Here is a 24,762-nt window from a genome sequence, read left to right as displayed (position 1 = left end):
TTCCAACTGCTTTTCTCAGCACAAAAGGGGAACATATTCTCAAGTGACATCGGTTAGTGTTTCCTTTCTTTGGGGGAAAATGTCTGTGGTGTAGTACTGTAAGATTTTATACACAACACTGGGAGAAATGAGTTTTCAAACATGCACATTTTTGTGGCATTTGCAATGGAGATGTCTGACCTGAAGGGGTTTATGCACTTGTCAATTGAAGTCCCGGCCCATGGGTACCCGGGGATGGCCGGAACTTGCAACCAAGTTGGGCGGGGATTTCAGCATTTTTTTCGCCCGGGTGGGTCGGGAATAGACCGGGCTTTGTAGGGGGAAATTCACTTAATTTGCCCCGGTGGGCCGCGGATGTACCGGGGTGTTGTCGGGGGAAATTCAATTATTTTGCCCCGGTGGGTCGGGAATAGACCGGGGTTTGTCGGGGGAGATTCACTGATTTTGCCCCGGTGGGTGGGGAATAGACCGGGGTTTGTCGGGGGAAATTCGCTCCAACCAAATGGCAGGAATTTGGGGCGGGAATTTGGGGCGGGAATTTTGGCCAGGATTGAGCCAGATTTTGCTTGAGAGTTGATTATGACTTGTACCATTTCCAGTACAGTAATGTGACCATAAATTATTTCGCTTGACTAGCAATTCCCCGCTATTGAGGACTCCGTAACGTTGCCCAAAAGTTGCGTAAATGCATGAATCACGTAAAGAGCCTAGCGCGAAACATGCGCGATTTGCGCATTTATTTTTCTGACGTGGAACCTTTGATCGTATTGTCCGCGGATGTGCGCCGGATCAGCGCTTTACGCGATTCCACGCGGGCGGGCTCGTCACACTGCCCAAAAGTTGCGTAATCGCATAAATCACGTACCGGTAACTAAGAAATTTGGTTTTGTGTGCTTGTCCGTCAAGAATTTTACCATTTTCGCTGATTTACGCAATGAAAAATCACCGATGAATTGCGCAAGAACTACGGAAAGATCACGCAAATATATAGCGCCACAATCATACGTGAGTTGTTAGTGATACATTAGTGATTCCTCGATCAGTATTTCGTGAGTATTTACCGTGTTCTGTTTAGAGATACATAGGCCTACGCCAATATTTTTTTTCAGTGATTTTCAGTGATACGTAGGTGTTTCAAGCGCGAAACATGCGTCATTATTTATAGTCTGCTTTTTTGTCAGTGGAGAGTCGTTGGTGAACGCGATAGCGGCAACATTTTTGCGAACAATCGCTGATATTCCACGCATATTTCGCGCATTGTTCGCGTAGGAACCACGCAAACTACGCAAAAATTACGTAAAACAGCGCAATACTGCGTAAAACTTTTACGCGAAGCCGAGTTTTGAACTCCTCAAAACATGGAATTGCGTAAAGTGCCGATCTGGCGCACATCGGCTGACAACTACGAAGGTTCAAAATTGTAGACAAACTCATGAAATGCGCAAATTGCGCATCGTATCGCGTAAAATAAGGCTCGAATTTCTTACGTGATTCATGCGTTTACGTGACTTTTGGGCAGTGTGACAGGTCCTCAAAAGCCAGGTTTTTGAGCAGCTCAAAACTCGGCTTCGCGTAAAAGTTTACACACTTCTAGGCAGTATTGCGCTGTTTTAGTTTTTATGTAATTTTTGCGTAGTCTGCGTTGTTCTTACGCGAACAACGCGCGAAATATGTGTCGAATATCAGTGATCGTTTGCAAAAATGTTGCCGCTATCACGTTTATGTGCGATTCATACGCAGTTAATTGTGATAAAGCGCAGATTATGCGTGATTTTCCGTGGACCTCTGTCGTCAGGCGTCGCGCACAATCACGAATTCGCCATATTTTGGGCCTTTGCGTGCCTATGCACTGATTAGTGATTTTTTAGTGATATTTCCGTAGTTCTTGCGCAATTCATCGGTGATTTTCATCGCGTAAATCAGCGAAAATTCTCAACGGACAAGCATGCGCAAAACCAATTTTCTTGCGTGATTCACGCAAACTTACGCGACTTTTGGGCAGTGTGACCGGGCCTTGAGGGTCGGGACTTGGCCGGGGAATTCTATACAAATATGCCCGACTTGTCGGGGACTTGGCCGGGGATTTCTGCACAAATATTGCCCGGAGTGTCGGGGAACAGGCCGGGGATTTCAACTTCAATTTTGCCCGGCCTGCCAGGGACTTAGCAGGTGATTTCCGTGAAAATTTTGCCCGACCTGTCGGAGACTTGGCCGGGACTTGGCCGGGTAGTGTAACATCCCAAAATTGCAAGTGGGATGCAAGTCCCGGCCATCCCCGGGTACTCATAGGCCGGGACTACAATTGACAAGTGCATTACGGTAGCCAAAATTGACAAAAACTTTATTTAAATAATGTCCATTGAACTAATCTATAGAAAACTTATTAGGCAACAACATTCTCACCTTATGTGTGTTTGTAAGCAATTTCGCACCATTTTTCAAAAACATGCTAGACTTAAATTTATTGCTGTTTTACTTAACTTTCGGGTCTGATTTTAATGAACTTTTTAGCATTGTTTGTTTGCATTTACTTTTTGAATAGGATAAGCTTGAAGATGAAAATGGAATGGAATGGATTTGCACTTGTATCATCTGATTTACATGGCATTTTACAGGTACCGAACAGGCATCTTTCTCTCAAACTATGTCATCTTTTGTGTAGCATTACCCATCTGCCACATACCCTATTATAACACATGGATTGGTGAATTCTGAGAAATATTTGAATTCCTCTGTAGAAAAGAATATAAATGTTCAGTAAATCAACTTTAGCAGAGCTGAGAAAACTTTTCTTGCAGGGAAAATATGAGAGTGAAGGCATGGGGTGGTATTCTGAAAATCTTCCTTTAGGAGTTTCTTCCTAAGTCAGAAAGTTGGGAAATGTGCTTAGGAAAGACAAAATTGGTATTCTGAAATTTCTTCCTAGGAACTTCTTAATGCAAATTAGGCCATCCTTATCCCCATCCACTGTTCTTTTTTACGCCAATACGAAATGCCCTTTCATAAGGAACCAACCAATGACAATGGCATATTACTATGACGTAGGGTCAAATACACGTGTGCATGGCATGTCCCCTTTCTCACGCCCATTTCGCACATACAAACTGCATGCAGTAAATAACAAGAGCACCTATCACGATGTTTTGCAGCTTGCTTAATCTTAACAACGTTCTTAGGACAGGGGAGGGCCTTTCCTAAATCTTCCTAATATTCTTTCCTAAGTGCATTCTACAATACCAACTTCTTCCTCAACTTCTTCCTAAGTTTCTTCCTAAGTTTAGGAAAAAAGTTAGAAAGAAACTTAGGAAGAAACTTAAGATTTTCAGAATACCACTCAGGAAAAAATCCTGACTTAGGAAGAAATTTCTTCCTAGGAAGAATTTCAGAATACCGTCCTAGGTCACATAGCCAAGACAGCTCTTCTACTGTCCAGTCCTCTTAGAACCCTGCATCAGATGGCTCTCCTACCTTGCCTCCACTCTTGCTAAGAGATCCACTGCGCCTCTTGGTTGCAGGAGTCTTTGACTCCACACTGGTTGGAGTAACAGCTTTGGCAGCAGAAGCCTTGGCCTTGGGAGAGGGTGTAGCCTTCTTAGGCTTAGGTGCTGGAGACTCCTTCTTGGGTGTCTTCTGTGGTGTCTTGCCTACCAAACAAGAAATCAGCATTGACCCTCGGTGATCATGTAGAAAACACTTTTGAGCATCTGGGTATTAAATCAATGCTGTCATTCAAGGCATAGAATCCTACGCTTGGTGCAGAGCAAACAAATGAAGGCACAGCACTCAGCAATGTCATACTAACTTACACAAGTTTCTATATTGAAATTAGGTGCCAATGATCAAAATGGTATGTTACTTTTACTCCCCTAATATAAACATAGTATCTCAGGACTAAACATTCACTTGAGAGGTCATTCACATGAAGCACTAACAAGGCAGAACTTACTCTTTGAAGCTGACTTTGGACTTGCCACTTTGGCTGCCTTTGGAGTAGTAGCCTTAGCAGCCTTTGGAGTGGCCTTTTTACTTGACTTGGGAGTCGCAACCTCAGTGGGCCTGGAGATTTCTGGCTTCACAGGCTCTGGGGTCTTCCCTGCAGTTGCCGTGGATGCCTTCTCCTTCCCAGGCGTGTCTTTCTTCTTCTGAGCACTCGTGGTGGCTTTCTTGGAGGACAGGGGTGTGTCCCCTCCCCCATTAGCCTGCTTGGTGGTGGTGGAGGATACCTCTGGACTCTGAACCTCTGGCTTAGCAGGGCTTCTCAGAGCAGATCCAGGAGGATACTCAAACCTTACGAAAACAAAGTTGTGAAAAAGGAGTCTCAAATAAGGACACTTCCCTCAAGGAACTACCAATGCAGAGAACTTTGTCACATCACCTTGGATCATCTGTTTGGCTTCTGTGATCAGTTACTACTTCTCCTCAATTTATGTGTGCATACTGCAGTAGGATGCACAGAAATGCATATATCAGCTCACACCTTGTTGGTCAACTTTCATGACATACATAACGCTGATGAAACAAGCACGTGAAATAAGGAGACATTACTGACAGTTATCACATCCGATCTTTAGACTAGGAGGGTGATAAATATACCGAGATCAAGTAGCCTTGAAGTTAAAGATATGCATCCAAACTTATAACTGAAAGGCTTGAAATAGACCTACAGTTAATTTCACAGGTTTGCAGATGGCATTTCTCAAAGGACAATGATTTCCCCTTACAGTCAATATAGAAATTTAGAACTGCTACTCGTTTATTAAAAGTTAATGTGAGGGGAATTTATCATACAGTAAACCTCGCATGAGTCGAAGCTCTCGGGACTGACAAAAATGCGTCGACTTAAGTGAACTTCGACTCTCGCGAGAGTCGATTTTTTTTTTCGACTCACAGTCATGTACATGTATTATAGTACATTTGCATGCGTGTGTGTGTGTGTGTGTGCGTACGTGCGTGTGTGTGTGTTTGCATTCAAATTTGTTTGTTCTTGAAGATAATGTTCTTATTTTGTTCTAAATTGAACATGGAATTTGTATCAATACTAGTAGTTAAACGTAGTTCTGAGAATGTCTGCGCTAATGCATATGCTATGTCTATGGTGCAACATAGGTAGCCATCTCTGTCAACCTACCCTGAGACAAACACTCTCCCAGGCCCATCCCACCTCCATTGAACAAAACTATACAGCCAGCCGGGCAAGCACAAACAAGCTCCGCCCACTTGGCCTGTCACTAAAATATTAAAGCAGCGATTGGTTGACCAAGGAGTTCTAGCTTGACATGGATAAAGTATGGATGTGCTGTGTGTATGGATAAAGTATGGATCGATGAGCTGTGTCTATACATGTATACATGTGTATGTACAGTATTCGACATGCGTGCGGAGCGGTACGGTGAGTGTGCATGCTTACCTGCAGCAGGTCAGGGACGGGGTTCTGCGACATGCCGATTTTTTTTTTTTTTTTGTTCTCCTCTATGTAATGAGAATGCCAGACAAATCTTCTTTTCGGCTCAAGTGATGTAAAAAACGTGTATTTTGTACAAAAGGGACTGAATGTTTTACTTCGACACAGCCGAAATTCGACTCTCGTACTTCGGCTTATCCAAATATTTCTTAGAGAAAATACATAGGGGAAAATCGGGACTTTTTATTTTGCTTCGAGTTAAGTGATTTTCGACTCACTCGACGTCGACTTATCCGAGGTTTACTGTATTTTCCTAGAGGTTACCCTCTCTCAAGTTTGTTCTATTGCCATCATGGCAAGTGCAAGCATGTACCTGAAAGAACGATCTACAATGGTGAAGACGTCCTTGTGCTGCACAAAGTCACGCTCTGTTACAGCCTTTCCATTCAGAAGGGTTGGGTTGACCTGACTCAAGTTGGCAAGGTAAACCTGTCAGGGCAGAAAAATTACAAACATGATGATGCACATAGAATTATACCTATGACAAAGTTCACTACATACCAACTTTAGTCACATCAATTAAGTTCATATCGTCTGTTGAGAATGAGAAGGGCGTTAAGTTATCTTGAACACTATGGGTTTTGTGACAACTTAACGCCCTTATCATTCTCAGCCGACGATATTACATCATTCAGCAGCAGCATACAGAGAGATTAGCACATTTTCTCTAACAAAATGAATGTGAAATTGAGTATGTGTGTTTTTCTATTAAAAGAAACCTGTACTGACATTTTCTACTTGTCTGATAATTCTAATCTACATTTTTGGATGCCTACAACTGAAAAGAGAGGATTCTAAAACCCAGGATAAGCCTGTGATGATTTTTTGAAAAAAATGAAAACGAGCAAGAAAAGGAACGATCCACACAATTTGGCATACGTCACAGGTGCCAACCTCCGATTTTAGCAAAACGAACTACACATGTCAATTTACTGATGAAATCTCACACGAAGTACTGCAAAAACTGTTATTTAGTAAAATTGCAATATGGAGCTGAAATAAACATGTTAAACAATATCTATCAATTTTCAAAAGGAATCTCTTCAAAAGCTTTTTATTTAGATAAAATTTGTGGGGAATATTCCAGATGTGCAAAATGAAATTGGCATCTTGTCCGAACATGCTGCCCATAGAAAACTGTGTGTAAGTACATAGTTTCACTAACTATGCATTGATAATGAGCGATAATGGTTCGACATCACAGTTCAAACTATCTAACGAAGATGAGGACTGAGTGATTCTTAACCCTAACTAGGCCGGGGGGGGGGGGGGGGGGGGGGCCTCCGAGGCCCCCCCCTCGACGTTCCGCGCGATGTATCGCTCACGCGAAAAGCTATCGCCGCGACGTTTCATGACTTTTTTCTGTTGAGTCTCCCGCATCTTTTGACACCAAATTTGCGATGCCCGGGCGCGCGGTTCCGAAGTTTCGCATAAATATATACGTGCATGTCAGACCAAAAATTGCTCAAAAACGTGAATTCGTGTACAATTTCAATGGAAATTGTGCTTACAGTCAAATTTCATAAAAGCATGATTATTTTGGGGTTTTATTAATTAAAATCAATTAATAACATATTTTCTTGTTCGGAACAATGTCGCGGACAAGTTTCGTCGAAAAAACAATGAAAAACATAAAGTCGAAAAAACAAAGAAATACATAAGAAATTCAAAAAACAATAAAATACTTAAGAAAATTTTTCGGATGGCTCAATTTTTTTCTCTTATATTTGCTTAGCACACTAAAAAGAATATTTTCACAAAAAATGTGCCCATTTTGAGCTTTATTTAGTGATTTATACCAAATTGTCTGATTTCATGCATCATTATGCATAAATTAGCATAATTTAGCATAAATGATAATTTTTTTGAAAATCTAACTTCGTAGTACTTTAGATTACATCATAGGCAATGTGTGTGCCAATTTTTGTTGCGATCGCGCGGTCGACGGCCGAGATCTGGAGGGGGGGCCTGGGAGGCCCCCCCCCCGGCTCTATGATCTACCTAAATAGCCCGGCCTAGTTAGGGTTAACCCTAACTAGGCCGGGAGGGGGGGGACCTCCGAGGCCCCCCCTCGACGTTCCGCGCGATGTATCGCTAACGCGAAAAGCCATCGCCGCGACGTTTCGTGACTTTTTTCTTTCGAGTCTCCCGCATCTTTTGACACCAAATTTGCGATGCCCGGGCGAGCGGTTTCGAAGTTGCGCATAAATATGTATGTGCATGTCAGACCAAAAATTGCTCAAAAACGTGAATTTGTGTACAATTTCAATGCAAACTGTGCTTACAGGCAAATTTCATAAAAGCATTATTATTTTGGGGTTTTATTGATTAAAATCAATTATTAATATATTTTCTTGTTCGGAACAATGTCGCCGACAAGTTTCATCGAAAAAACAATGAAAAACATAAAGTCGAAAAAACAAAGAAATACATACGAAATTAAAAAACAATAAAATACTTAAGAAATTTTTTTCTGATGGCACAATTTTTTTCTCTTATATTTGCTCAGGACACTAAAAAGAATATTTACACAAAAAATGTGCCCATTTTGAGCTTTATTTAGTGATTTATACCAAATTGTCTGATTTCATGCATCATCACGCATAAATTAGCATAATTTAACATAAATGATATATATATATTTTTTTAATTTAACTTCATGGTACTTTAGATTACATCATAGGCAATGTATGTGCCAATTTTCGTCGCGATCGCGCAGTCGACGGCCGAGATCTGGAGGGGGGGCCTGGGAGGCCCCCCCCCCCCCCGGCTCTATGATCTACCTAAATAGCCCGGCCTAGTTAGGGTTAAAATATAAATCCAAAAAATAGTCAACGGCAATCACGGTTTACGCCTAGTTAGAAGAAAACGGCACTCAGTACATATAGACTGTAGACTAGAACTAGGACTAGGACTAGTGAGCAGTCAAGGACCGAGAAGATTCTACTCGCCGCCCCGTCGACAGCTGACGTGCACAGCGCTAATAATAGGCACAGCGTAAACGTTTAGTATGCAATACCCTGCTGCCAGAACTTGAAGAAAGTCCAGACTCCAAGGTCTAGCGTTGCCGCTAGATCTAGGCCCTTGTGCTGCAGGCCCTGTTGTTTCTGTGCTGAATTTTGCAGGTAAGGTATCTGCTTTATGGATTTTCAATGTTTTTGTAGTTGAGATAAATCTCATGGTGGTCGTATTAACACCAAGGACTAACTTAAAATTTAGATCTAGTTTTAGTAGGACCCATACCTCGGAAGAGTGGCCTGACCACGTAGATACAAACAGTGCCGCCGCTTCGCGATCCGAGCGCTAGTGTAGGCATAGTGCTAGAGTAGACTTCCGTATCCATGTAGATATCTCAAAATTCACTTAACCAAATTGCATCAAAATCACAAGAAATATTTTATGACTCATGTCCACTTGCTCACGCTAATTGGAACCAAATCGCAAGTCGGGAAGCGTAAGTGAAGTTGTCGATTTTCCTGTCGTCGCTAAAAACAATCTGCTCTGAACGACTAAACAAGAGTGATCGCGGCGTAGTAGCCCTACTTGCTGCGCACGCACAAACTGAAGTTAGCCATCTAATATCATGAGACAAATCTTTCAAGTAATCGGGAGCAAAAAATCAATTTATAAATTATTTGAGCTAAGTTGAATGAAAAATAAAGTTTGTAAATCACACAAATCGCCAAAATCATGATATTTTTTTAGTTTAGTTCCCGCGCAAATTCCCCGTTCGCACAGTACTAGTCGGCTAACTTGTTCTAGATTGTGCATGTTGCGTTTACCAAGATCTCTCGCGAAGAGTGAGTTTTTTTTTTTGAATGACAACTTGAAAGTCGGCGTCAATATTGATACTTCTCGATTACCGATTTCGTTCAAATATAATACAGTATTTTGAAATATGCTTAGAAGTATATCCTGTAATTTTGGTGCAGTTTGGTTCAGCGAAATTTGAGACAGCTGCATGGATAGGACAGTACACAAGTGCCGCCTTCTAGCTAAATTGGGCCCAAGCGTCGTCTGCTACTCGGCACGATTTAACGCACGCGTATGTGAGGGCTTGTAATCAGTGATATATTTGGCACCTGTGACATCACGACATCCGGGCTCGTCAGCTCATTAGCATAATTCTCGCCCAAAAATTTCCATTTTCAATATAAAATTACGGACTAAATCGTTATGAAATTTTGATTCTGTTTGCACCGCTGGGTCTTTCAGAATTAAAAGAACAACATATAAAAAAATAAAAAACCGGTACAATGCCCTTTTAAAAGAAAATGAATTGACAGACTTGCATGGCAGCAAACCTTAATCAGTGAACTTACACCATGTAGGTGGCTAGCACTCTTGTTTTAAACACACATTGTACATGATGTAATCGTACATCTAACAGGGTGCTGCAAGCCTCCATGCTTGATTGCCATGGACGATTAATACAAAATTCATGTTGAAGACAGCAACCCCATCGCCATTTTCCTAATATATAGTTTCATTGCCTTCATGTCCAAATCTTAGCGCTAACTTCCGCGTTCACCATAAGAGCTCTTACAAGGGATTGATATGACGATCATGACGATGCCTATGCTACAAAACAGACCTTAGTTTGATGAGCAATATATAAAATGTTACTATTCTTGAATGTTTTCATTTGTTTCATGGAGCAGAGGAGGGACATGATTTTTGGCAATCATCTTCTCATAAAAATAATATCATAACAAAAATTGCTCAATCTGACAGCGAAGGGTCATTGTTAAAAATAGAAGTTTTCAGTGCCAACTTTGTCCATACACAGTATCCCCTTATCTATTCATACAATACACCAATGCAGCCATTCTTAACACGCGCAAATATATCAGACTGCCAAACACAGAAACACTTACCTCCCCAGTTTTCTGCACCTCAATTTTGCAATGCTCCCGGGAGACATTTGGTAGCTGTATCCTGATATCACATTCGTTGGTCCTTTTGGAAGGCAAAGAGCAGATAAACGAAAACATTTGTACTCAAATGCTTTGACATTAAAGGGAGCAGCTGGTTAACTGCTACTTCGTAGTGATTTGACTATATCATCATCTTTGAATGGCAAAAACACTTCACCCTACAGAAATGTTCAGTTACTCAATCTCTTTGAGAACACAGGATTCAACAGTAATAGAATGCATTCATGTCTACAGCACTAGGAACTGGGACACATCACTGTCCTAAACATGCTCTTCTTTTAGAGAATCCACTCATTTTTTTTTTCTCCAGACTTTGTAAAATATAGATGTTAGAAACTTCATTAATTCATGCAAAAAAGGCAGTGCAACACTGCATTCAAAGTTTTAAACCTTCACTGCAGAACACTTCAGAGAACTACAGTACTTTGATTCTTGAAGAGAAAGCTGCATGTACTCAGCACATAAAAACTGCATTTAGAGTTTTACCCTTCATGAAAGCATGTTCTGATGCAGTGATATACACCAATTTTTGTAAACAATGGACAATAACCAACATTTTTTTTTTTTCAACAGGATATACTGTAAAAGTGGTAATTTTCGCGCATTTCGCGCAACAAGAAGCTAGCTCGAAAATAAAAGCACGCAAATATTTTTGCATGCCATATGTTCCAGTAGTTGATGTCTTGATTCCACAGAATTAAAGATAATACAAAGTTTTGGTACCTCAAAAGTTTCCCTGAATTTCCGTGTTTCAGGTTAAAGTAGCTACAGTGGACTCCCGTTATAACGAAGTCCTCGGGACCGGCAGTTTTCTTTCGTTATAACGAAATTTCGTTATAACCGAATGAAAAACAATAAAAATACATAGAGTTGATAATGTTGCGGCCCTAAATTTTATTTCGTTGTAACCGGAATTTCGTTATAACCGTGTTCGTTATAACGGGAGTGCACTGTATCATATAACTAACACTGTGAGACTTACTCGCCCCAAAGTGCTCTCATTTCTTAGTAATCATGCAATTAACTGCGACCAGCAGCCCCATACGCATAGCGTAATGGGGCTTCGCATTGTAGCATTCAGGATCATGACAGATTTAGTATCGCGCGTAAATATCAACTTAAAATCCACAAAATTCTTCAATTTGAAGACTTACCAATTAAGTTGAAGTCTTGAAAACAGGCTCTGGGCAACGTTTGCTTCGGCCAATAGACCTTATGCATATGACGTCACACGGTCTTACTAACTGAAGGGCGCCCTCCCTCAGAGGGCAAGCGATGCGTTGCTAGAGCGTGCTTTTACACGCGAGGCAATGGGCATTTACACACAACATCGGTGTTTCTTTTACTGTCTTTTCTACTGCATGTAATCTACAGCCCTAGATCGGGAAATTCAAGCCTGTATAGCAAAATCGACATTCGATGTATGCATTGCACTCACCAGGTTAATGATATATCCAACATTTTGGCACAATTTTCATGACAAAAGATGCAACTACCAGCGGTCGTAACAGCTCATCAACCTACGAATCCATTAGCCAATCACATGTGAGGTAGATTTCTACGTGTTTTTTACTAAAACACGTACCTCGCATGTGATTGGCTAATGAAATTCAAGATGGCGACATACATTCAGCGAACGGCGATGTTGTGCTATGGATACACATTTCTGCGATATAACCTAGGAATTCTGTAGTTACTGTGAGTATTTCGATTGCACAATGTGAGAAAATTACCCAAATATTGCTGCATAATGTGTCACGTCATGTCAAACTTGTTTGATGGTAAAAAAAACCTGCCACTAGCCTGGGGACTGGCGGCGAGTGAGGCGATCGCCGCTAGCGCGCATAGGAAAAGCACATAACTAGCTGCACGCCTCTGCGATGTCAAGGACTCGCTTGCCCTCTAAGATGGCGTCGCGAGAGGTTGTCAAGCGAGTGATGACGTCAATGCATAAGGTCTATAGCAAGCGCGCCGGAACACTTCTGGTTTTGGGGGGGCAAAATCTCGACGGGGGCACATTATGTGACGATGTGAGATCCTCGGCGCGGGAGCGAAGCGAGCGAGCGGGGGGGGGGGGGGGGGGGGGGGGGGTGGAAAGGGGATACCCCCTCCTACACACACACACACACACACACAAACACTGTAGGGAGCTTTTGTAAAACAGAGTCGCGTTTATAGACCATTTAAAATAAAAAAAAATTAAGGAATTAAACATAGTAAAAAATAATCAGTGCGAAGGATTATGATTATTACATACGGGAGTACATAATAATGTGATGGTGTGAGATCCTCGGCGAGGGAGCGAAGCGACCGAGAGGGGGAGGGTGTGGGAGGGGGAAAACCCCCTCCCAGGGTAGGGACTTTTTGTAAAAACAGAGTATAAAAGTCGCGTTTATAGAGCATTTAAAAGCAAATTTCTAGGGAATTAACATATTGAAAAAATCAGTTGGAAGGACTATGATCATAACATATGGGAGTACATAATAATGTGATGGTGTGAGATCCTCGGTGAGGGAGCGAAGCGACCGAGCGGGGGGAGGGTGTGGGAGGGGGATACCCCCTCCCGCGGTAGGGACTTTTTGTAAAAACAGAGTATAAAAGTCGCTTTTATAGAGCATTTTGAATTAAATTTCTGAGGAATTAAACATAGTAAAAGGAATCACTGCGAAGGACTATGATAATAACTTATGAAAACTTTTCATTTTACTATAAGTACGGGCAGAACGAGCGAGCCACTTTCACTTTGCCATTTATCTGAAATGTACTCATTAAAAGCTTGAACGTGATCGCATCGTTCGAACAATAAAAAATATTCTTATACTGCTGGAAAGCAAAGAAGAAAATGAAAAATGTAAGATTTACTTAAGGTATGTTTCAGCGGGCACACTCGAGGACACGAGGCTACCATCTATACACTTTACTCATAATTAAGTTACTATTAGTGTATAGATACAATAATGTATGTTGTTAGTGTATTATAATTTTCGCCCCGTTAGGGGCGAAAATTTTGCATTTTCAGTCATGAAATTACAACATTTAGACAAGAAATATGCCTTTATTGTTCATTTTGGTCTTTAAATAAGTGATTAATTATTTGTTACAGGGGGCACTTTGGGGGGGCAAAAACTCGTTTTGCCCCCCCAACATTTTGTTTGGGGGGGCAAGTGCCACCCCTGCCCCCCCGCTTCCGGCGCCCTTGGTCTATAGTCCCTTTCTGTTCGAATTGATGACTGAATGTGACTCTGTCGAGAGGGCCTTGGGAGAGCTACTACACTGATTACTACGACCAGCGCATACGCACACATCACATGCGAACAAATTTCAAATCCATGAACGGATAAGATGTTTGTGTGCGCATGTGCTGGCCGTCAATTCAGTGTAGCTCTCCCAAGGTCCTCTCGACCGAGTCACATTCAGTCATCAATTCGAACAGAAAGGGACTATTGGCAAAACCAAACGTTGCCCAAAGCCTGTTTTCAATACTTCAACTTAAGTGGTAAGTCTTCAAATTGAAGAAATTTTTGGATTTTAAGTTGATATTTACCCGCGATACTAAATCTGTCATGATCCTGTAAGCTACAATGCGAAGCCCCATTTAGCTATGCGTATGGGGCTGCTGGTCGCAGTTAGCTACACAGTATGCGTATGGGGCTGCACGCTGCTGGTCGCAGTTATCTCGCACAATACGTGTACTACCTCGCCGCCGCCGTACGGCGGCGGCTCTGGTACGAAACCATTATTGAATGATTGCTAAGACATGACAGCACTTTGGGGCGAGTAAGTCTCACAGTGTTAGTTATATGAAAGGTACTTTAACCTGAAACACAAACAAAGACAAGGAAATTCAGGGAAACTTTTGAGGTAATACCAAAACTTTATATTATCTTTAAAAACATGTCAAACTCTTCTACTCCAGCCAAGTGCGAAAAATTAGTCGCGCGAAAATACCCGCTTTTACGGTAACTATCTAAAAATAACATGCTAATTAACAGGGGGAAAGACGTGAAAAGCAACAGATACCTTCCAAACAAACACTGGTCAGCAGTGAGAGGAAAATGGGCACCATCTGCACCATTCCTCTTAATGACAACAATCTTTCCATGGAGTGTCATCTTGCATTATTGTTGACGTCCTGAAGTAGCTTGAAGTTGATCCACTTCCACCTGGCCTGTGCAGAAATAATAGAGGACCAAGAGAAGAAGAAGAAAAAGGATTACTTACAGAAAACTTATTTAGTCCATGCAAGTGATATGATGGTTACATTGATGAAAGACTAAGTTGAATATCAACAATCAGTCTGAAGTAAAAGTATACCTGTACATTCAAGTCATTGTGTGTATTTGACAATCGTATATGTGATGACATAAATGGTATCCCAGGGTACCAAATAAAAATCAGCCATTTTGTTGAATTATTTTATTTTTTTAAAAAGGTTGTACCCTGGGTGCCAAAAAGATGAAATTATTTTGGTGCTGGAGCTAGCGCGCGCTAGCCACTGCACTGTACTAAAGCACACGCTAGTGGTATCGCAGCTTCCATGCGTGCATAGTATAACATGCAGTGGCATGGGAATGCTTAGCCCGACCAGACACTGTTACGCTATGCGAAAACAGCGTCTGACACGCACGGCATGCAGCCTCGAAGTGAGGAACCTCAACACAACTACAAAACTTAGGAACATGTATACTTTTCTCCTTTAAACAGAATACTTTACTCACGTTAAATGCTACAGAAGAATAGTTCGCCACACTGGGTCCATGGAGACCACTTGCGATAAGTCCGTGGAACAAATAAATGACACTTTCTGGCGCAATTCCTGACCGTCGGGCTTCGTCGTTGCAGGATTCAAAATGGCGCCTTGACTTATGCGCATGCGTGACCGGATGTGCTCCAGAGCGAGCGCGTGTGCGTTGAAAGTGTCGAACAAACCTTGGCGTCTGCGACACAATAACCCAGTACAGTTTATAGCTGTATACCTTATACTAGTAACCGTGCGTACGCTGCTTGAAAGGGCATTCACATCACGTGACCACCCGATATCTAAGCTTGGCCTGGCGTGAAAGATTGTGTACGGTGTGGACATGCTGGATATGATGATCAATTTCGGTAAGTTTCATTACGTACATTTGAATATATATAGCATCAGATGTAGAGTAAATATTGAATGAGTATACTCGATGAGTTTGAGGTGACAAAAATGATCGTAAGTATCAAAAGTCAAAGCTATCGTGATACGATTACGTCGCCTCTCCTAGTGATTGGTGGTCGCGCGCGTACAGCCCTGTCGCGACGTACCATGTACAGCGACTGGGCTGTGTATAGTTAGGGAATGCTATGTACACGCACACAGTGCATGCATTTTTCTCTGGCTGTCCTCGAGTAGACGTGAGGTGGCGCTACACAACGCGGCTACCAGGGTACTACAGTACCCCGGGGTAACGCGTGATGCATCACGTATACACAGGCACTACAGTGTACATTTAATTTGCATGCTGGAAATCATATGCAGTGGCTCAAAACCTAAATATCATTATCCAGTTGTGATATCACTGTTGAACATAATTATCAAGTTCAAACTACCTTGGTACTTAAATATGTTCATGGTGTTACAGGGTATCATTTCTAAATAAGGACTGAGGACAACTCATGACATGTTGCATTCTGTGAACAACAAAATATACAATGCATGGCATGGCTGGGCAGTGCTGTATTTTCATATTTTGAGCTCCAAGTTTCAGACAAGAGGAAGCCTGACACATCGTTTGATACATACTTTTTCCTTACATATCCCAGTTTTATCAAACTCTGGTTTGATGAAACTGAATAACTGGAGCACAATTACTGTAAGTGAAAGTGGGCATATTCAAATTCCAGTCGGTATAGACATCGACTATAGTCGAGCATATATCGGAGAAGGTCCTACATACATAACAAATACAGCACCAAGTTAATAACCTCACTTTTCTTACATTCTAGACACCTATCTTCTTATAGTTGCCACTTCATTCAATGTCTTTTCTCCTCGTTTTTCAGGTATTGTCACAAAACCTTCTTCTGTTTGCATTTGTTACATACTCAAAAAGCTGCATCACTTTGGTGATCCCTCGCATTTATCCCCATGTTGAATTATCCTTCGGGTTTATGCCAGATTCAAGTGTGTGTGTGTGTCACACACAAACACACTGCTAATCAGCTATAGCTGCTGAGCTGAGGCTGGTTTGATCTGGCGTACTTCCTATACCTTGGAGCCTTTTACAGATCCTAATTTGTTTTTAACATTTAAATTATGGCGCGAAGCCAGACGCAGTCTCCGCGGAACAAATCCCCGACAAGATACAGACTGATTTTTCAGTCAAGTACAACTGTAGTTGTTAGATCTAATCATGTCAATTTGTTGACTGAAAGATCGGTCTGTATCTGGTTGTTGGGGAAATGTTTCGAGGAGACTGCGTCTGGCTTCACGGATCCCTTCCTACGGAGGAGAGCGATAATGTCAAAAAAAAATAAAAGACTCCTTCAGACAGACAGATCTTTCTCTGTCTAACATGGTTAGTCAATTTGGTGCAATGAAATTTAAGATATTTAACGTTAGGCCTACAGTACATGGTCATGGATGCGAAGGAAAGTACTTCTTTTTTCAGCGTCGGTCAGGCTTTGCGGTTAGAAATTGAGATTTTGCTTCACCAAGCACTTGAACGGGGTCTTGATCTCAATTTCATGACAATGACATGTCGTGTCATGTGAGCAAAACATGATTAGAAACATTAAGAATGTGCAACACAGTTTTGTGTCTGTTTCTCTGTCTGGGTGCCTCGATGGGATGACCCAAAAATGGCAAATAGTGGGCAAATCGCCGTGACTGTTTATCCCGAGCTACGGGTGTATCTCCCACCGCGACCGCAAGTTGTCATATTTTGGCCTCTATGAATAATACCGCTGCGCTGGCTGCCCTGTGGCTGTGCACAGCGCGCATCCCACCAGCATGCACTGCACTGCCACTGCACACTTACTTACTGGCCACTCTCTTACCTATACCACGCACAGGAACCTATATTACCACCATTCATTGTCTGTCCAGAGGCAGCAGTGCTCACAAACCACATCCATGCAATGAACAAGCATTTACGATTTACAAGTTTAAATGAGGATCAACACCTTATTCGATACGAGTATAAATCATTTCAATGAGTTATATTTTAAAGAAAAACTGAAAGAAAGAAAAATGTTATGAATTTTACATACCGGCAAGTTGTACGGTGAGTCTCCCTTGGTTCATTTACTTGCGGATATACAAAAGCGGTGTGAAGGACGGAGAACTAACAAAGCCTTCATATCCATGCATCAAAACAAAGTAAATCCCATAAGAATACGTATGATTTCATCGGAAATGTTGTATTTTTGTTGAAATTAGTGGATCACGACACAAAATAACACACAAAAAACTGTCTGTGGGTTATAAAAGAAAAATAGACTGTTCTTGGGGATCGCGAGTTTTTAAATCTGGCGGAGTGATATGGTGACAAGAAAATACACTGCTCCACCACCGCTTGAATGGAGATCCAAAACACTTCGCGCACAGATGTTTGAAATTCAGCGCGACGCCTTCGGATTGGTCCATTGTGTGCAAAGCTCGCCGTTGCATAACGGCTTTTCAGCTGTTTTCTCCACATTCGTTACACAAGTTAGGCATGTGGCGCGTATGTATTTGGTACGAGGCCAACAGGTCCACACAGGTCATGTCCACATTGGAAAGAAAAGTGCCCCTCCCCCTCTTTCTAACTAGCGCAGGGGCTGCAATCGACATCATGTATTTTGTGGTTCATGGGAAAGATGCATCCAAGAAAATGTCTGTGAATATTTCTTTGTTTGTTTGTTTGAGTGAGGTTTTTTTTTTAAGAAATTCAAGAAAAAAATGGAGAAAATGACAATGATTTGGCTCAAAAGGCGACAATTTCATCCAGAAAATGCCACCCTCCTGTTGTGTTGTACAGCAATTTATCATTGAAATGTACTGGATGCCACGATCGCAAAAAAAAAAAAAATAAAAAAAAAATAATAATAATAATAAAATAGAAAATAGAAAATAATAAATACATAAAAAAGGTGCAATGGTGCAAAGGTGCAAAGGTGCACATGCCTATACAGACAATATGGGACCCAAGGCAACAAAATCAAATAGGGCCTACTTTATCTAAAAATTCATGTATACAGAAGAATGAAGATATAGGATCTAAATCTGCAAGATGTGGTAAACTAGTATAGGTATAACGAAAGCAAATAGTGTATGTAATGGAATGCAAACTGACAATAACGGGTTATTGTCATATAATGTACTATTTAACATTTAAAAGCGAGAAACACAGCTAGCACATTAATTGTAACAAAAATTTATGAAAACTTGCACTATATCGTGCCTAATTTTGTGTGAGGTTGTGAAAGGCTACTATACCTCATATTAAGTCCACCTTCATAATACATGTGGATTGAGTGAATGCAACAATATTATTAGAACACATCAGTGAAAGTTTGAGGACAATTCAACAATCTATTCAAAAGTTATGAATTTTTAAAGCATCTGCGCAATCACTGCTGGATGAGAAGACTACTACAGTGTGTGATGTCACATGCATACAACGATATAATGAAAATAAAAAGAGAATTTCACAAAATTTTACTTTTTGAATAAAGTGCACATTTCTTGGACTTGTTACTGATGTATGTTAAGGATAATATTATTCCCCTTGCCTTCTAAAAGAGAGAAGTCGAGTGTTGTTTTGTTATGTGAGAAAAGTGAAAATAAGTTGAATTTTCTTTATACTTTCTTTATACCGTTGTACACATGTGACATCACAAGCTATAGTAGTCTTCTCATCCAGCCGTAACTGAGCAGAAACTTTAAAAATTCATAACTTTTGAACGAATTGTCTGATTTTCTTCACTGACTCTCACTGATGTGTTCTACATATGATATTGCTGCATTCACTCAACCCACATGTCTATAAAGGTGAACATGTCATTAATGTCAGCCCATCAAATCTAACTAGATCCCTACACTCTTCTTCTTCTTCTTATAGTGACCTGTTCATAGTTTTACATTGGCCTGAGTGAAATTACATGTATAAGGGCATATAGGTCCCTAACCTAAGGCCTATTTTATCCATTTGAACTTTGAACAATATGCAGTGTGTTCATTAAAAACAGTCACATATTCAAATAATGTTAATCTGATAGAACTCAATTGTCTTGTGCGAAAAAAAAAGGGCTAGGTACATATACCTTGTGCAACTATAGGGACAAACTTTGAATGAACCTACCGTACCAGATCGCAGTATACATGTATCCAGAATGTATGGCGTTATAGAACTTATTGAGGTTGACCTGTAGGCCTACTTTTCTTGCCACCATGAACTCAGGGCATTCTTTGAGGATTAATAAAACAAAATTATGACAATATACTTGAATTACAATAACCTAGCTGATCTTTTTAAAGGGATGTGTAGTCTTGGTTGTGATGGGGATTGCAGTTTTAACTTTTTGTGAGATGATTTGAAACCTCATAGATAAATATCAAAGCTCATACAATTCTAAAAGGAGTTCAAAGTTTATTTGATGAAAACTGGTTTCCAAATGGCTGAGATATCCAAAAACAAAGAGGTCCTAATGAAAGTTGATACCCACCTTTCATTAGGACTACTTTGTTTTACTTTGTTTATATCTAAAAAACAACATCTTGAAACACCAGCAAAGAAAATACTGGAAATGGATCTAGGGCAATTACCCCCTGCATGGGCAATTACCCGGACCCTTCCCCTGGCCCTAATCTTAATCCTAATCCTGAACCTAATCCTAACCCTACCCAAACTCTTAACCCTAAACCTAACCCTAACCCTAATCTTTACTCTAACCTTACCACTAACCAGTATTTAATGGGGGGGGGGGGGGGGGGTAATTGCCCTAGGGGGTAATTGCCTCTGATACAACTGGAAATATCGGGCAACAATAGGCCCGTTCACAAACAACGAAAATGGAAATTTCAATCGCGATCCAAATTTCGATTTTTTTTTTCCGACCGTTCATACACGGGGAAAAAATCGCACTTCGCATCAAGGAAAGAACGATCAGTGGCCAAACTGCGCATGCGCGAAACGTGCATGACCGAAGACTGACCCCGCAGTCCCAATAATAGAGTTTCGCACGCGCTACGAACGATGGGATTAAAAATACCGATTTCCGAATCTCGATTGCGCTCACACACACGACGCTTGGCAAAATAATGGCGATTATTCTGAAAAATCGCACTAATAGTGCGAGTTGGATCGCGATAAGGATCGCGGTAATTAGTGAGATTTTTCTGTCCACACTGGAAAAAATTTCGAAATTTTGATCGCGATAAGAAAATCGATTTTTAAATCGCACTTTTTCCCTTGTGTGTGAACGGGCCTAATAATGAAACTTACAGTCTGTAAGTCTCAACCGGTCTGTCCTACATGAAGTCATAAACTTTGCTCTAGCCATTTTAAAATTTACTCCAGTCTACAGCCAGATTTTATCTTGAAGGGATGGTATAGTATTGGTTGAAGTGAGGATTCAGCCTTTAAGTTTTTGCAAGATACTGTGTACTTATAGTAACCACTTCATGAAATATTAAAGAGCATGCAATTTTAAAGGGGTATAGTATTGACCTTGAGGTGAGGATTCAGCTTTTAAGTTTTGGCGAGATACTTAGAAACCACTATATGAAATGTTAAAAAGCATAATTCTTAGAGGGACTCAAAGTTTATTTGATAAAAAGCAGTTTTGATTTGGGCGAGATATCCAAAAACAATGTAAAACAAAGTAATCCCAAGAAAAGGTGGGCGCCATATTTTATCAGAATCGATTTGTTTTGGATACCTCAGCCATTTCAGAACCAATTTTCATTAAATAAACTTTGGATTCCTCTTGGAATTATATACTCTTTCATATTTCATTAGAGGTTTCTCATTATCTCAAAACTCATCATAAAAAACATTGGAAATCTGAAGCCCTATCTGAACCGAAACTGTGCCATCCCTTTAACCCGTTGAGGACGGGCTGATTTTGCTACAACATGCATTTCCCATGGACACTTGCCCGAATATACTCGGGACTCATCCTCAACAGGTTAATTTACTGTTTACTTTTTTTTGACAAAATCAAATGCAGTAAAACAATGCTGAAATGAAAGTTAAAAGTTTGTTGTCATTATTGCATAACCAAATGCTCTGACATGGACAGACCAAAGGACTATCTCCTTTATGGCATTCAACGGAGATGAATTAACTTCTGTTGCATCTCAACGTGTCTCCTTCTTTATACTGTAATCCAATTCCAATTGATCATCCACTTTACATGATTGCTTTTAGTATCCCCAGAAATTCAAACCTTCAAACACTTCTCCAAAATGTAATTCACCTTCTTCAATAAATCAGAGAATGCATAGCACAGAATGCAAAATAAAAGTCAAGAGAACGACAAAGTATGATCTAATAAAGTACTTGTAATTTTCATTCATCTCTAAACTTGCATTTTCAAACATATTATTTCATGTGCTACCAAAAAAATTATATCATGCCTGTCACAACCAAATAACAAGCTAATAAGACAAAACAAAAAAAGACACAATTGACAAAATGTCATAAGGCAACATAGGAATAAGAAATTTATATCACATAGATTAATCAGATTAACAGGGAAAACTTGCTGAGTGGTTAAGAGTATCTATTCACTGCAAGAAACAAAGTTGTGGTTTTGAGAAAAAGATAGCATATGATATTCCAATTAATTCCTTGAAAATTAAATGGCAATGAAAATGCCAATATGAGTACATGTACAAAGAAGCTTCCACACACACAAGAAAAGCTCATGAGAAGTTTGAGAAATACTAGTTTGCATAATGTGAATTATGGACCTAACTTTACAGCAAGTGATTATCAACTGGTCCAAAAGATGCGTAAAGACTGTGGCATTTAAACTTCCTACAAGACCTAATTCTTCGGAGACTGCAGAAGGGGAAGAAGCTGGCAAAAAGAAACTGGCAGTCAACCAATACTTAACAAACAGTCTAAGTGTCAAATTTGCTAGCTGCAAATGAAATATAAGCACATGTATGTGATGCTGCCATAAGCTATGAGAAAGCAAGAAATCTGGCAGCAAAGTTACTACACGGCTATAGTGCATGTACAGCGATCTGCAAATTTGATAAAAGTGTTCATGTATTGAAGGGGACTAGCATAAATCCAGATATATTTAAATTCATATATTGAAATTGCAACATTATTTTATCATTTTAAACAAAGCAGGATTTCTTGATGAATTCTTTGACGGCATCAAAGTGTTAGCCTCCATTTGTTGCACCTGCCACAAGTGCAGAACAGAGACTAAATAAATCATGAAGATAATCATCAACTGTTATTGTCAATACTCATAGGTGAGTGTATCACACTAAAAAAAAAACAAACAAAAAACAAACAAATCTATAATCTCATATCTGATGCTTTACTTACACTTCACTTTTTTTTTAATTCTTAAAGGGGAGCATTTTGGACATATGACTGTTTGAGAAGGAAGAAGAGTATCTATATTACATAAAGGAAGAATAAAAACATATGTGGGTGAAAATGTTGACTTGAGATGACAGAAAATTCCTCTTAACTCATGACCACACCCTGACATGTTCCATTACAAAGCTGGGCTACTTATAAAAATCTCACCAACACAGTTACGCATTACCATATGCTCCCTTCAATCACTCTATGAATATGAACACAGACATTCTGGCATTATTGAATACAAGAATGAGTACAAAAATGAATACAGGTTTTATATTAAAGTCTGATTAGATGAGTAACAAAATTTTGAATGACTACATAATAAGCATAGTAACTAGCAGTGAGAACACATTTCAGTACAGCAATGAAATAGATTAAAGTATATGTACATAAGTCTACGGTTGAAGATAAAACAATAAATCAACTGTACAGGAAATCACAGATAGCATGTTTCCACTTGAGTGTTGCTATCATCTATGCCTACAAAAATATGACACATTATACAGAATAAATGACTCTTGTCTTCCCTCAGATAATTTGTTCTACCTTCACAACTGGGCGTAGTACATAGTAGCCAGCACATTCACTCTTAAATATGGATTTATTTTGAACATAGCAGTATTGATGCATGGTGAATACCGGGCTTCTATTGATAATAATCAACGACATTCAACTTGTTCCAGGGACTCGTATTTGACAAAGGCAAGACTTATCACTTATTATCTAAAATTTATAAAATTTGAACTGCTATCACTACTTTCCAGACCCTATTCATTGAAGACATGTGAATACAAATTTTGTACTGTCGATTACATAACCAATCTTTGCACATTTAGATTTACATCACATCACTTTTGTTAATTTCTTTCTTGCATTTGCAATGCAACTTGTATATAACAAATCACAAAATATCCCATTTCACTGCCCTGTTCATGGCAGATGGCGAAACCTACCACTGTGTAAGAACGCAATAAATATCACTGATTTGTTCCTATTATTATTTTCAAAGATACATCTAATCAAATACTTCATTATCACAATACATGACATAATCTGATACAAATGATAGAAATGATACAAACAGAGAAATCAGCTCTGACAAAGCAGATTACATGTATCTACTTTGTAACATTGTAATGCAGTATAGGAGCACACTGAATTAATGCAAACATAAGAGCAATGAACTTCTAATGCAACGCTTAGAATGCCTTGTCCTATGCAAGTCTGGCAGAGAGAGAGAGAAAAAAGGGAAAGTCCTCTTCTGACTGAAAACAGACAGCACTGAAATGATATTCGGTGAAACCATCATTACCATTATCTCGCTGAAGTCTTCTTTCACTTTGGAACTCACAAAAGCCATCCCTTCCGAGCTGCTTATCCATCTCATAGATGTCAAATTCTAGCAAGTCCAAATATGCAAACCAATAGCTCACCAGGCTCTCTTCCTTCAACTTTCAACATTCAGTGTCTTAAAAAACAATTTGTATTCAAGATTTCAAACCACACAAGAGATTGCTACATTCATCTATGCATGAATGCTCTACTCTGGAAAAGAAAAATACAGACTGTAGTACAAAAAGGGCAAATGCAGTACTTGATCTTATCTACTAAAATAGTTCCTGTGGTCCAACTCATCTCAGTGCTGTTCTGCATTGGTCGAGTACTAGCTCAAGTATATCTTTGGTGCCAATTTGCTATCTATTTTGTTGTCTTTCAAACATTATGAAACATTTAAAGTACAATTCTACCTGTACTTAGCAAACAAAAGAAGTACTGATTAAATGCCACACACAAT

At 40.0% G+C, this 24,762-nt stretch overlaps 1 protein-coding gene across 1 annotated transcript in view; it reads right to left on the bottom strand.

Moving 5' to 3' along the window:
* The window catches only part of LOC140241482 (uncharacterized), a 28,885-nt gene extending 11,218 nt beyond the window's left edge, over nt 1-17,667 (bottom strand). Inside the window, exons 1-6 of the mRNA XM_072321211.1 lie at nt 17,641-17,667; nt 14,419-14,566; nt 10,339-10,420; nt 5,775-5,890; nt 3,947-4,287; nt 3,469-3,644 (exon numbers count right to left, since the gene is read on the bottom strand). Coding sequence (XP_072177312.1) covers nt 3,469-3,644; nt 3,947-4,287; nt 5,775-5,890; nt 10,339-10,420; nt 14,419-14,510 — 807 coding nt within the window. The 5' untranslated portion in view covers nt 14,511-14,566; nt 17,641-17,667. The remainder of the gene's footprint in view (nt 1-3,468; nt 3,645-3,946; nt 4,288-5,774; nt 5,891-10,338; nt 10,421-14,418; nt 14,567-17,640) is intronic.
* Between the last annotated feature and the right edge of the window lie 7,095 nt (nt 17,668-24,762).

The sequence above is a fragment of the Diadema setosum genome, chromosome 18 (assembly GCF_964275005.1).
Source record: "Diadema setosum chromosome 18, eeDiaSeto1, whole genome shotgun sequence".
NCBI lineage: Eukaryota > Metazoa > Echinodermata > Echinoidea > Diadematoida > Diadematidae > Diadema > Diadema setosum.
Note: the sequence above shows the minus strand (reverse complement) of the source record. Positions and strands in the feature narration are given on the sequence as shown.